The 14,950-nt window shown below is 49.1% G+C and overlaps 1 protein-coding gene across 3 annotated transcripts in view; it reads left to right on the forward strand.

Annotated features, from left to right (window-relative positions):
• TLN2 (talin 2) overlaps positions 1–14,950 on the forward strand; it is a 429,824-nt gene that overhangs the window by 357,571 nt on the left and 57,303 nt on the right. For all 3 annotated transcript variants that reach the window (XM_059372168.1, XM_059372169.1, XM_059372170.1), the window contains exons 43-45: positions 7,014–7,160; positions 11,534–11,635; positions 14,266–14,385. In XM_059372168.1, coding sequence (XP_059228151.1) covers positions 7,014–7,160; positions 11,534–11,635; positions 14,266–14,385 — 369 coding nt within the window. The remainder of the gene's footprint in view (positions 1–7,013; positions 7,161–11,533; positions 11,636–14,265; positions 14,386–14,950) is intronic.

Raw genomic sequence — 14,950 nt, forward strand, 5'->3', positions numbered from 1 at the left:
ACAGTTTTCAGTGTTTGAGCTGAAGCGCTGGGGACAGGCTGAGACATCGTGGTGAAGGCAGGACAGGTGTATGTGTCTTTTCCCCTCCCTGGCATCCTGCATTCAGCCTGTGCTCTGTCTGCAGACCCTGACAGGCTCCCTAGAACACTACAAGCTGGGTTTGAGGTCCTTTCTTAGGAGGCTGAATGCAGAGACGTAATCGCCTTGGGTGCTATTCTTTGGACAAACATTTCCTAGGTGTTACCTGCTAGGTCTTAGGGGATGTGTATATGTGTGTTAGGATGTTGTGTGTCACTGTTTGCAGAGGAAATGCAGTTAAATGATCATCAGTGGTTCTGATGTGGTGTAAAAGAGAATAAGCTTTGGAGTCCAACATAATTGGATTCAAATCCCAGTTCTGCCTCTTGCTAGCAAATTACTTCATTTCTTTGCTTCCCCCTCTAAACAGTGGGGTTAATAATGAATACCTCTCAGGGGCTGTTATAGAGATTGACTGAGATAATGTGCCTGACACAGTAGGTATTAAAGAAAGAGTGGGGGGAGGAGGAGGGGGGAAGAAGGAAAGAAAAAAAAAAAGGAAAGAAAAGAAAAGAAGCAGCCCCAGAGTCCGGTGTTAATGAATCCTGTGATCACGAGGCATTTGCTGGGTAGCCTCACCCTCGCCCCATGGAGCCCCCTTCCACACTCCCTTCTACCCCACCCAGCTCCCCCCCCACATCCTCCTTGAAGGGCCCTTCCTGCTTCTTCTGCAGGAGACACCCAGCCCTGTGCACTGCTGGGCAGTTCTAATCATCAGTTGGGTTTTTTTTCCCCTCTGCTAACGTTGACTTGTATACCCCAACCCCCCGTGGCCTTCTCCCATTTTCCAGATTTCTGTGATGTCTCTGCCTGCTTTACTGCCCTTTGTAGTTGAAGCACTAGAATACAGAAATAAGGCTCCCTTGGAAGTAGACTTCAGACATGTTTCCAAAAAAGAAGCGAGTCTGATTTTTCTCCCGTGTTGTGCCATGAGGAGCAGTAACAAGGAGCCCCTCCAGAATCTAAAATAATGACCTCATTGTTGAGCCCTCTGAGTCCACTTCCCAGATTGCTGGTGGGCTTTTAAGGATGCCTTAATTGAGCACCTACCGGGTCTTTGGGTGTCTGAACCCGTGTGCTCAGGTGGCCGGCGTGTGTGATTTGGACGCGGCTGTGTGGTAGAGGTGAGGTTTGCCCTTGGAGTTGGAGGAAGCGGCCCTGGGAAAGGCTCGGGGTAATTGGAGGAGGCTTCACAGCCTCTCAGCTGACCCATTAAGGGCTGTGACTTAAATATGAGGAGCGATGGGGAGCAGGCCTAGAGAACTCCTCACAGGAGCAGATGGGAAGGTAATTGTTTCTGGGACAGCCAAGGGCAAGGATGTGTTTTCGTAGGTTTAGATGCCCCAGTGTGGAGAACGCGTCCTTCACATTTTCCAGGGAGTTCAGAGAGCAGTCTTGTGACTCACTGTCACCGCCCCCACAACCTGCCTCTTGTCCCTTCCTCAGGCCATGGGGGATAGCAGACACGTGGCCAGCAGCGCTCAGAAACATGCACTCGGCTTCTGCCCAGAAACGTGCCCTCTGCTTGAACGTGAACGTTACAGCATTCCTGACATTTTCGTGCCACCCGTGATGATCTGATTTCAAGTGAGATTTAGAGAAATACATACCTTTCAGTTTTACTGTTTTCATCCGTATTTGTATGAGGTGCTCTCTTGAGAGGGTCACGGGCAGAAAATGTCACCTTTCAGACTTCTGTCATCCAAAGTGAACAATCTGCACATTTTGCGTTTTACCTTCTCTATTCCATGAAATCAGCCATCAACCTAAATTACCAGCTTCCCTCCCTCACATCCCTAAGAGAGAGTTCTGTGCAGCCTGACATACTCAAGACAACCATCCGCAGTCTGACAGAGGCAGAGCTCGTCAGAGGCCCTATGGAAGATGTCTTCTGGATTCCTTCGGCTTTTCCGTTCCACACACCGAGCCAGTTCCTGGGGCTCACACAGCCTCCTCTTAGAAATCCTCTCTTTCAGTTAGCCAGTCAAAAGAGTTACATTTACCTTCCCTCCCTGGCCTCCTAACCTTCTCATCCATCGGAGGGAAGGGGCAATTTCTTGTGCCTTTGGAAGGGGCGTCTCCCTTTCAAAACCACTGCGTGGCGGGGTAGGGGGTGGGGGGCAGCACCTGAACCCATGTGATTCTGACAGTGACTACCTGGTGTCAGTTCAGATTTCCCAGGTTAAGGGCACAACCCAAGTTCAGGTACCAGCCATAAGATCCCAGGTTCCCAGGCCATCCTCACTCTGACCAGGTGGCTCCAAAATCAGGGGATTCTCTCTACCCCTTCAGGTTCAATAATTTGTTGGAATGATTCACAGGACTCAGGAAATTGCTCTACTTACTACTACCATTTTATTATAAAGGCTACAAACCATGCAGAAGGTGAGGTCTGGGGGCGTCCTAAACATGTCCCAAGGGTGAGTCATGCTCTCAGCTTAGTGCTCCCCTCATCAACCGGGGAAGCTCACTCCAGCTCTGCTGCCCAGAGTTCTATTGGGATTTCCTCCTGTAGGGTGGATCGAATGAATCTAGTCAGATGACCAGTGATTCAGTCTGCAGCCCTCTCCTGTCCCCCAAGGTCAGGCTGATACTCTTTTGCTCAAAGCCACAGCCCCCTAATCGCATGGTTGGGCTCTCCAGCGTGGCCAGCTCCCATCCTGAAACTGCCTACAGGCCACCCTGAGTCCCCTTCTTAGCCTAAACTAATGTGAGGTCCTCGGGGCCCACTGTGAAGCACAGAAGCAGTCCTTGACCACTTGGGAAATGCTAAGCCCTTGAAGGCTCCCTCCTAAGAGCCTAGAACAAAAATCAGCCACATGTTTTACCATTTCCCACTGGGTGAGGTCCCAGGGTTGGGCTCATCGGGTGGCAAGTGCTGAGTAAGGGTGGCCCGGCCAACTTTGGGAGAGGTAGCAAATCCTGAGGCCCCTTGTCTTTGCCACATGATACTTGGGGGCCGTCCCCTTGTTTAAAAGCAGGGAGAGGCTAAAACTAGATGGCATATTCCCTAGATTAAGGTTTGTTTTTCCAGTAGCGCTGAGAAATTTGACCTGATCTGGCCATCTGCTCAGCTTCCTTTTGACCAGTGGCATCCTTTCAGCAGATGGCCAACCTGTCGGTGGCCTTGGTTGGCCACCAGATCCATAAGCTTTCTTGCTGAAGCTCCCATTTTCCGATGGCGACCGTCGGAGGGGTCCCCGGCAGGGACGTTGTCTGACTCTCACCTTGCAGTGGGCTGTGAGGGTGAATGGGACATGCACAGTGGGGATGAGCACAGTCCCTGGCACCAAGGAGTCCCTGAGGAGTGGTGGCAGCAGGCCGCTCTTCCTGCAGTTCCAGGCTTTGGTATTTGCTGTTGTTCCCAGTGCCCTGCCTGTCACCTAGGACGAAGCATCATCTGTCTGTCAGATGCTAAAACACCTGACTGGAGATACAAGAACAGAGATTTTGCCACTGGTTTGAAAGTCACATTGGGCCCTCAGGCTGGGCTCGAGGGCAGGGAGTGAGGGCCAGGGCCTGTTCTGACTGCCCAGGAGCCCGGTCTCTGCCTCAGCTCTGCCATCCATGCCTGGTAGGCAGCACAGAAACAGATGGTTCCATTTATTTCTAAACAAGCCTCTCCATAGGAGAAATGTGCACCAACACCCTGTGAAGGTTATCTTTGTAAAAAAGAAGGAAAAAAAAAAAAAAGGAAATACCTGTAAAGTAAAAATGAATGTCTCACGCTTTACCTTTGCCCCAACTCCCCGCAGTGACTTGATCAAACCCTTCATTTCCTATGAACACTGTGCTTCTGGAGGGAAGGAGAGCCAACTGTTGGCAAGGAGCACGCAGTCTAGTTGGGGTGGGGGCTGGGTTGGTGGAGAAGTGAGAGAAGGGGGGCAGGAGCCGTGTGGCACGCACCATGCTAGACACTTCCCATACAGTGCACTGGTCGGCTCCTCTTAACAGTCCACATACTTCCTGCCCCCGGACCTTTGTACAGCCTGTGTCCTCTGCCAAGCGTGTTCTCCCTTTCCTCCTCACCCCATCAACTCTGCTGGATACTGGTCTCCGCTTCAACCCAGACACCTCTCTGACCCCAAAGCTGGCTTTGGGGCCTTCTCAGGGGCTGTCGCAGCTAGCTGTTGCTGCAAACAAGCCATTCTAAAACTTAGTTACTTAAAACAGTACCATCTGAGAGTGATCTCTGGTGGGTCTGCAGCTCTACGGAGCTCAGCAAGCCGGTTCTCACTCAGAGTACCTCCTCCCACTGCCACCAGGTGGCGGCTGGGGCTTGAGTGACCTGAGGGCCAGTTCGTTGCTCGGAGGTCTGGTGCTTGAGCTGAAATCACAGAGATACTCAGGGGCTGGGGCTCCGTGGGCTGCCCTTTGTACCTCTGTGCGGTCTCACTGTGCAGTCTGCCCAGCACACAGCCTCCTTACACAGAGGCCGAGGCCTTTACAGGCTCATATCCTGAGAGAGAGCTGAGCAGAAGCCGTGTCGTGTTGCAGTATTGAGCCTCAATTCCCCATATCCTTTTTTCTAAAGCCTTCACCTCTCTGGCTCCAGAGTTGCTTCTCAGGGCTGCAGAAATCCAAAGGAAAGCCAGTGAGAGCATGAGAAGAGAGCCATCCAAGGAGGGCTGCTGGAAGAGGCTGTATTTAGGCTGAAAGAGGACTAGGATTTGCATGGGGCAAAGGGAGGAGGCGAACACAATAGAACCAGCTGCTACAGGCTACTGGCCGAGGGGGAGAGGATGGAGCCATGAGAAGGCTGGAAGCCAGTGGAGGGAAGAAGTCCTGAGAGCGACTCCCCATCTGAGGTGGGAAGAACCAAGGGATCTTTGTTCCTCAAGGCTCTTTGTTCCTGTTAACTTCTGAGTTAATTTTAGCCCTAATGGTCAATAATTAGCATTTGCATCCCGACACTTTGTTGGTGTCTTGAGGTCACCATCCATGGTCCACATACTTCACATCTTGTCACGTGTCATTTTAGAAGACCTGGATTCCCTTGGCTTTTCCGTTCCACACACTGAGCCAGTTCCTGTGGCTCACACAGCCTCTCTTAGAAGTCCTCTCTTTCAATAAATGAAACAAGCTGGGATGGGGAGGGAGACAAGCCATAAGAAACTCTTAATCTCACAAAACAAACTGAGGGTGGCCAGGGGGAAGTGGGGGTAGGGAGAGGGTGGCTGGGTTGTGGACACTGGGGAGAGTATGTGCTATGGTGAGTGCTGTGAAGTGTGTAAGCCTGACGATTCACACACCTGTACCCCTGGGGCTATAAACATTACATGTTTATAAAAAAATTTTTTTAAATATATATTAAAAAAAAAGAAGTCCTCTCTTTCAGTTAGCCAGTCAAAAGAGTTACATTTACCTTCCCTCCCTGACCTCCTTAGCTTCTCATCACCAGAGGGAAGGTGCAGTTTCTTGGGCCTTTGGAAGGGGCGTCTCCCCCTGAGGTGTGTCAGGGCAGCCGTGGCCACTGTGTGGGGGCCGATTCTGATGCTGACTACCTGACATGAAGTCAGGCGCCTGCTACTTGGCTGTTCCTTTCCTCCCCGCAAGATTTTATTTATTTATTTATTTATTTATTTGAGAGAGAGAAAAAGTATGTGCACGAGCATGGAGAGAAACAGCGGCAGAGGGAGAAACAGACTCCCCACTGAGGAGGGAGCCCGATGTGGGGCTCAATCCCAAGACCCTGAGATCATGACCTCAGCCAAAAGCAGACACTTAACCGACGGAGCCACCCAGGCACCCCTAGACTGCCCTTATTATAAATATATGCTGCAGGTATCCATATCATCTCATTGGAATTCTGCATAGTGTTGTTCCAATTATTCCCATTGTGCTGAGGAAGCCACGCCTAGGACCGCTTAGCTAGTAAGAGGTGGATCCAGAGCTAGAACCCAGTTTTTCTGATGGCAGGACCTAGGCTCCTTCTGCCTCCCATTGGAGGTGTTTTTCAGGAGCCTGGAACCACCGTTGTTTCATCTTTCATCCACTCATTTACCTGGTGTCTCCTCGGTGCGTGATGCGCTTGCGAAACTCTGGCAGGTGTAGGAGCATCTCTGAGTTACAGTCAGAGGGAACTTGGGAGCACTCAAGACTTTGCCTGCAGAATGTCAGTCCCTGGAGAACTTTGCTCTCTCGTCCCTCTAGGCTCGTGGCAGTGTAATTTCTGACATAATTCCAAAGGCTCTTCGTCTTTCCACAGATGGATTTCTCCTCTATGTCACTACATTGCCACAATCCAACCTTATTTGCAGGAAGGGAATTCTAGAGTGTTGTGCAGCTTGAAAGAGAAGTGCATTTGTTGTGAACATGTTCTTTCCCTTATATTAGGTTTTGGTTTTTTCTTAATTAAACCGGGAAGCGTACATCATTGAAAATCAGTGGCATTCTCTTTCTATCATCCTAGACAGATTAACATAAAACTGGTCCTGTCAGGGATGCCTGGGTGGCTCAGTTGGTTAAGCAGCTGCCTTCGGCTCAGGTCATGATCCCAGCGTCCTGGGATCGAGTCCCACATCGGGCTCCTTGCTCTGCAGGGAGCCTGCTTCTCCCTCTGACTCTGCCTGTGCTCGCTCTTGCTCTCTCTCTCTCTCTGACAAATAAATAAATAAAATCTTAAAAAAAAAAAAAAACTGGTCCTGTCATAGGATGCTGTTAGATATTGCAATTTTGTTTTTCCTTTTGATTATAAAAAGACATCCTTTTCTACTTCTCTTTCTGATTTGTAGTGATTTTGCAAACAAATGTACCCACAGAAAGAAAAGGAAAAATCCAGAATCCCTGTTGTGTTCCATAAGGGTTTTGTTTTGTGTTGTGCTTTCTTTAAGGTTATACCTAAAAGAAGTGAAGTGATTTCTGAGGAGACTGAGCACCATTTTCCTCTGCTTATGGAAACTTTTCACAGTCCTCTTTCTGCTTTCCCTTCTCAGGCCCAGCACACCCATGATGCCATCACAGAGGCCGCTCAGCTCATGAAGGAGGCCGTCGATGACATCATGGTGACACTGAATGAAGCCGCCAGTGAAGTGGGGCTGGTGGGAGGCATGGTGGACGCCATTGCAGAGGCCATGAGCAAGGTAGACCTGGGCTCCCAGATGCTCACCTTTATCCCTTGACCCCAGTTCCTCCTCAGTTTCCCTCAGACGTGGTCCCTAAGTGCTTTTCTCTAAGGAGCAGCCAGTTAAAGCGGATACCAGTGACCGTCCTCTTTTCCTGAGGGTTTCAATCAGCGTACACACATCCTATCCTCTGTCCAACATGGTATTCATTCTTGGTTATTCATTCATTACTTTGGAAGCCAGTCTCACCCTGTCTTCTGGTTTTACACAGGGAAAAATAATGGCGATGGAGAAGGTATCATTGGTTCCTTCACTTACAAAATGGAAATAGGTATTTACCTCCCCTGTTTACCTCCTAGAGTAGTCATTGGGAACAAAGTCCAAAGTGAAATAATGAAGGGATTCCCAAGGTCTGGTCTTCAGAGTGGCTCCTTTGAACTCATGGGGAGCACATTCGTAGGCCCTACCCCAGCCCTATTCAATTGAAATCTCTGTGGACTTGAGCCAAGGAATCTCTGGATTTTTTTTTTTTTAAGATTTTATTTATTTATTTGACAGAGAGAACACAGGCAGGGGGAGCGGCAGGTAGAGGAAGAGGGAGAAGCAGGCTCCCCACTGAGCAGGGAGCCCAGTGCAGGACCCGATCCCAGGACCTTGGGATCATGACCTGAGCCAAAGGCAGATCCTTAATGGACTGAGCCACCCAGGCACCCCAGGAATCTCTGAATCTTTTAAATCCCCCCCCCATGGTTTTGGTAGCCAGATGCAGACACCACTTAAGTAGTATGTGTGAAAGCCCATAGTGAACTCTTGCAGACAGTGGGCACGGAAGACAACGTGAGAGTCATTAATCCTCTAGTGACCCCTTGTTGGTTGAGCTGGATGAGTAGGGACTGTGACGGGAGAGTACCTCCTGCTCTTTCCTCAAGGAATCCTTCACTAGTCCTGTTAGTTTGATAGTCATTAAAATTAACAATTGTTCAGCAACATCTCATTTCCATTCTGTGATAGCACCGCCAAGAATTTTAGATTTTGTCCCTGTTTTGAAATGTCCATTGTCAGATTGTGAATACATTATTATGGTTTTTCAGGATAATAAGTGGTCTTTAATTGCTAATTTAGAGAAGATTGGTTGGTTGGTTTCTCCATAAAGAGGTGATAGCCTGAAACTATAATTAGGATAATTCCCCTTAAGCATTCATTACGCAGTCATTAGCAGACCGAGAGAGTCATGAGCCAGGCGGGGATGCCAGGACTCCTTTAGACACCCCGGACGGGCCTCATCAGATCACTCTGGTAATTTTTGCTGTGGGCTTCTCGTTCCTCAAATATGGGCAGTTTGGCAGAAAATGAGCAAAATTCCCCTCTTTCTAAAGCTTTTGGGGAAATCTCAGTGGTTGTGTTTGGTTTTTAGGACATCAGAACACCCGAGCTTTGAAAGTAAGCCATGTTTCAGGGCCCCAGAGTGGCTTAGTTGGTTAAGCATCTGCTTTCAGCTCAGGTCATGATCCCGGGGTCCTAGGATCGAGTCCTGCATCGGGCTCAGCACTCAGCAGGGATCCTGCTTTTCCCTCTGCCTCCCGCTCCCCTGCTTGTGCTCTCTCTTTCTGTCAAATAGGTAAATAAAATCTTTAAAAGAAAAAAAAAGAAAGTAAGCCATGTTTCCATGAAGGATATTAAATAATGGAGCTCAAGTTTTCTCAATACAAATTAGAAATTCAGGTGACTTTTTTCTCCCTAGGAGAAGGTACTTTTCCAAATGACTCTAATGATAGGTAAGAGTTCCAAAATCTCTGGAATGTGGAAGTCAGATTCTTGAAGTCTTTTTCGATAGCTATTGAGCCTTGCATACCAAGATGGATTTTCAGTAAAGGAAGCAGCACTTGTACTGTCTGATATCAGTGGTGGGATAGCTACTCTCTCACTCAGCCCAGGACACTCCCCACTCTTTTGGAAGGGCTGGGAGAAGTCTGGCATTACCTGATAGCATAATTAGGAACTTCTAGTGACAGGATCCACAGAGGCCAGAACAAAGGGGTTCTTTCTGCCATTCTGCAGAGTATACAGTCAGGGTTTATTGGTACCCCCAACTCCTTCTACCCAGACCTGATAGCCGTGGTTCTACCCAGTGCCTCTTCTGCATTCTCTGTTGAGCCTACCCCGGCCTGCCCATTGCTGCCCACTTTGTATTCAGTGATACTCCAGGGCCTTGGAGCCCATAGGCAGTAAAGTGTTAGAAATAGGGCGTTTTCTGAGTTTTGGTTATTTGGTCACAGCACTGATAGACTGTCATCATCATTGTCATCGAGTGACTGGCAGAAAAAATGAGTGTACCCAACGTTGAGTGTAACTTGGATGTAATTTGTGCCCCTTTTGGTGCTTCTTCCATGGAGGTTCATCCTGGAATTCTCTATGTCTAAGTATCAGACGGTTTGGGAATTGATAGGTTAACATGTAGTAATTGGATTTCTGGGTGGTCTTGGACAAATGACTCAAGCTCTCTGAACCTTGGTTTCCCTACTGAGTGAGGTCAGTGGTTCTCAGTCTTAGAATTTTTGTGACCCACTACCTTTTCTTTGTTTGCTTCTTTGTTTGGGTTGTTGCATGTTGATGGTGGTGATAGTTTTTTCTTCTTTCTGACCAGAGGAGGGGGTTAAAGAGACAAAAAGCCCGCTCTCTGCATCACTACTGTTTCATAACGGAAAGGTCATGTTAACATCACCCTCAAAAAAAGTAGGAAGGCTATAATCTCAGAACAAAGGAGAGTTATTTTAACTAAATAAATGTGAAATTTTTAAAAAAAATGATCACTTTGTTCTTCCCTTTCTCATTGTCTTTGGACTGGCAGGTTGTGTTCTAAGCTTCCCTCCAGCTCCAGCTCCTGGTGTGTCTGCTCTTAGGCTGTGGCTCATACAGAGTCTCCCAGCACATTGCTGGACACATAGAAGATGCCCAGTCAGTTTATACTGAGTGATTGAGTCCACAACTCAGTCCTCATTTGATCAGCAGGACCCCCATAGTGTGACCGAGATCATTGGCAGCAGCTTATTCCTTATAAAGAATCCCAGAAAAATCCAGCCTGGAGTCCATGTTGATGCTTTGGTGGAAATGCTTCCAGAACCATGCGGCCACATCACACATGGGCAGAAGGAAGCCGTTCTTTCAGTTCATGTCTTAGTTAGTGCCTGCTTGCGACCTTGAGTTCTTATTGAAGACTCCATCTAATGTTTCCTAAGTGCCCTCTTGGCCCCTAGTCTCTGCCCCGACTGCGAACTGTATGGCAGAGAGTTGCCAGGAAGGTCTTCTCAAAGATGTCATTGTGTACCCCAGATCCCACCATTTTCCTCATGATTTCGAGGTTCTTCATCAGACAGCTCAGCTTCATCCTCAATGCTCTCAACGGCCCCCACTTCTGTCCACCGCACTCACTCTTCCTGTGTTCATGTCTCCTTATTTTGGCTCCTCACCTGGAATACCATTCAGCAGTCAATGGTGACGGTAGTGATGAAGATGATGGTAAAGATGTTGCCTTTTTCTTCATCGTGGTCATCATTGACATTATCATCATCTTTGTCATCAACCTGGTCATCATCTCCTCTTCCTTCATGTAGCTCTTGGCTGGGTATGCTCTCAGTTGATGTGTACTACAAACTTCCGATGCTAGGAAGTTTCTCCTGAAGGACCTGAGCCTTAGAATTTAAGCAACAAGCTTGGGGCCCATTCATAAGCCCTGGAACTGGGTCTCCAATACAAGACTTCTGAACCAATATGTCTCCAACCTTTCGAGGGACAGAGTCATTGTCCCACTTGTCCCGGCTCTTCCCACTACAGCGATCTCTCCCATCTCTCAATTCATATTGTTCTCAAAGTCAGATGAGGAACTAGTGCTTCCAATCCCTTGTCTTCCCCAGCTTAAATCAGAAGGAGGGTTCCAGGGCATAGACCTCTATGGACTACACCATTCCTAGGGAAGCCCTTCACAGTGTAGATTCTGCCTCCTCTCCCAGTTCATCTTCTGCCTTTCTCTGCTCCCCTAAAAGTGTCTGGCTTATGCCTACCACCATATGCTTGAACTCTAATCTACTTCTTAGGATCCCTTCCCTACCTTTTATATGTAGCAGACTCTTCTCCTGGTAAGATTTGGCAGAAATGTTCCTTGGGAATGCTCTCAATCTCCTCTCAGACAAGGCTTAGGGCCCCCTTGCCTGTGTACCCCAAGTGCTGTCTTTGTACCTCTGTTAAAGTCCTTATCACCAAAGCTGGGGGATGCTGTTGACTCTTAGCCAAAGAAATTCTGTGGGCATCTCCATTTTTCAAAATCCCCAATAAATACAGCCTATACTTCAACTGTCCTCTCCTGACATGTGGGTTTTTTTTCCTCTCCTCTGTAGCTGGATGAAGGCACTCCTCCAGAACCAAAGGGAACATTCGTCGACTATCAGACGACTGTGGTTAAATATTCCAAAGCCATTGCGGTGACAGCTCAGGAAATGGTAAGAGGAAAAGAGCTGCCCCACCCACTGTCGGTTGCCCTGGTGTTCACCACTACCACCACTGAGTCTTCAAATCAGGGTCTCTGTTGGACAGAGACTACCCCTTGTTTCTAGTTCCTTCTGGGCCCCTGCTCTGTCCTTTATCTGTGGTCTCTCTGGCTGCCTGTGGTCTAGACATCCCCATCTGCTGGAGCTCTCATTTCCTGGAAAAGCTGCAAGAGGGAATTACAGATACTTGGGCAAGGGACAAGGGAACAAAGGAGGAAGAGAAAATGAGAAGAAGGTTAGAGATAAGGGGAAGGAAAAAAAATCCTATTCACCTCGCAAAGGTCTTAAGCTGTGTATATAAAGTTACATACAAGAGAAGACATGTAGGATGGAATAGAGGTTGTCTAATGGAATCAAGGTATAGTCCTTGGACAGAAAGATATGCCAGTCTTTCAGGCAAAGTGAAACAACATGGTTATATAAAGACAATTTCCCTGACAACAGAAGGTATGTGACCTTTGGAGGTAATTTTCTTTTTCTTTTTTTTTTGATTTTTGCAAAAATGTATTGCCATCGGAACTGTATTATATGCCTCTTTAGATAAACATAGCATAAAGAACGGAGAATGCTATCTTGATAGGTTAAAAAGTTGTACAAAAGACAACCAGTGGTGTCCTCGAAGAATAAACAGGGCTGCGTAGTAAGAAAGTTCCTCTTCACCCTTTGAAGGCTCAGATGTCACGGAATAAAATTTGGGACCATGTCTCTCTGCTGCTGCCGTGTGAGGCTGAGTAGAGACACAAAGCAGCCTCCTGGCTGGAGGGACCAGACGAAGCCATGGCGCCTCCCCCCACCAGGCCAGCCCCTCGGGATGATTTTGTCATGTAGTCGTGTGTCCACTAGAGGTTGAGCTTGGACCACAAAGCCTTCCATGGCTGCTGCTCCTCCTTCTTAGAAACCCTGTGATTGTGCCAGGTTCACTGTTGCTTAACAGGACATGGGCCAGGAAGGGGAATAGGAGCAGTACCCATCTCGGGACCAAAAGAGCTGGCGCTGCTGGCGCTGCTGGGGAGGTGAGAGGGGGGCTCTGGGGCGGGGCACGGGTCAGATGAGACAGCCCAGTGGTGCCTGGTCCTCTGAGGAGGGAGCACAGCGCAGCCCGAGGCAAAAATCTTTGGAGTGGCCTCCTCGTGTTTCTGGAACGTCTCCTGGGCTAGGTTCTCAGCAGGCCCATCTCAGGCCCAGATGTCCATTCCCTTCAGGAGCCCAGCTGAGGGCTGCGTGGCCGCTGCTAGGTTAGCCAGCCTGGACCCTGAGTGGGCAAGGGCCGTGCTTTACCACGTTGGCCTGCTCCAGAATTGCTGTGGTCTGCGTGGCAGGACTCAAAGGAAGCAGCTGAAGGTACAGCCTCCCTCTCTTGGGGTTCTCAAGAAACCCACACCTACACCTGCCAGCCAGTGACATTTCCTGGCAAACATGCCTTAGATAGCTAACCCTTCCCCTTAGCAGGGTTAATGGGCAGCAATGGGCCATTCAAAACACTTATTTTTAAGCTCTTCATTTTGTTTAAATTTTTTAAAAGATTTTTTTTTGTCTATTTGACAAAGAGAGAGAGATAGCAAGAGCAGGAACACAAGCCAGGGGAGTGGGAGACGGAGAAGCAGGCTTCCCGCGGAGCAGGGAGTCCTACGAGGGGCTCGATCCCAGAACCCTGGGATCATGACCTGAGCCAAAGGCAGATGCTTAACAACTGAGCCACCCAGGTGCCCTCTTAAGCCCTTCTGTGGCCACCGAGAGAGAAAGAAGAGGTGCAGCAGGAGGGAATCCTCTTAGGAAAGAAAAGGACCCCTTTCTGGGCGGCAGTTAAAACTGCTGTTCAGAGCACTAAGAGGCATTTTGTCAGAGGAAAAAGAAGGTCTTGAAACGAGTTTGTTAGGTAGGATAAATTTTTAGGTAAGTTTTTCTATGAAGCAGAATATGAAATCCTAATGAGGAGGAGGCATAGCTCAGCCGTTGAGGCTGCAGTGGACACTTAACCAAATCTGTGGCTGAACCCTTGTCCTCCTTTGGCACAAATTGCTTATAAAGCTGTATTCTCTTGAAATATCTTCCTCCCAGAGACTCATCTGTCACTTCTCAATCATGGTTTCCCTGACAGCCCTGCTATCCTCACATCCTCTTGCCAGGGTGGGACCTGTTTCTGGGTTCCCAGAGACCAGGTCAGGTCTCTGCTGCAGAATGTGACCAGGGATGGGCACTGCCTGGGGCTCATACCCCCTGTATTCCCCAAGGGAAGTCTCATGGTGACCCGCAGGGCCAGGCCGGTGGGGGCTGCCGTGCTCACCTCCCAGTGTGGACTGTGAGGGCCTGCCCAGCCTGAGCCTAGCATGTCTCCCGCTGGCCCCACCAGGACCTGCTGGCCTGAGAGGGGCCCCCAGCCTGTTGTGCACGTCGCAGCATGGGCTTTGCTTGAATTCCCCTCTCCAGCCCCAAATGCAAGTCCAGAGCTTAAAAGTGAATGAAACCCTTTGGCTTCCAGTGGAATTAACACATGGTTCTCATGCTTTTTTCCGTGTGTGTGTGTGTGTGTGTGTGTGTGTGTGTATGTGTGTGTTTGTGTCTTGCTTGTTTTCTTTTTCCAGATGACTAAGTCGGTTACTAACCCGGAAGAGTTGGGAGGACTGGCTTCACAAATGACCGGTGACTATGGGCACCTGGCTCTCCAGGGCCAGATGGCAGCAGCCACGGCGGAGCCAGAGGAGGTCTGCCACCATAAGCCCCTGTTTTAAGAAGCACATGCACATGGGTACCCACTCCCGGGGGATTCTGGCTAGCTCAGCTCGACTCTAGAAGATTCCAGCCTGGTAGCCAAAACTAGGCTCAGTTCCCACCACTCTCCCACCCGTCCCCCAGCTTCAGACCCACTAGCCCAGGCTGTGCTCAGAGGCCAGCAGGCGGAGAGCTGGGTCCACCTGGGGAAGTGGGTTTTCAGACAGGTGCCCTCTGTTGGGAGTGTCTGGCCAGGTCCCCTCTCTCCTGGCCTGTCACCTACTCCCAAAACAGAACACAAGCTACCATCTTCCTCTTGGTTAGGACATCCTCCTCAGTGATTTTCCTGTTTCCCAAAGGCTCACAGCAGTATTGGAAGAGCCGAGTGTGGGAGTTAACCGTCCCGGTCTGAGAAAGGGCTGGCTAGCCTACTTTTGTGACACAAAGTCTTGCCCAGCTGTTGGTGACTTTCTATGAACCATCCCCCGTATCTCATATGAACCCCTCTTCATTACCTACCTGCCTTCCCTAAACCCTAAACTTCCCTTTCCCTAGAGG

The sequence above is a fragment of the Mustela nigripes genome, chromosome 13 (assembly GCF_022355385.1).
Source record: "Mustela nigripes isolate SB6536 chromosome 13, MUSNIG.SB6536, whole genome shotgun sequence".
NCBI classification, from domain to species: Eukaryota; Metazoa; Chordata; class Mammalia; order Carnivora; family Mustelidae; genus Mustela; species Mustela nigripes.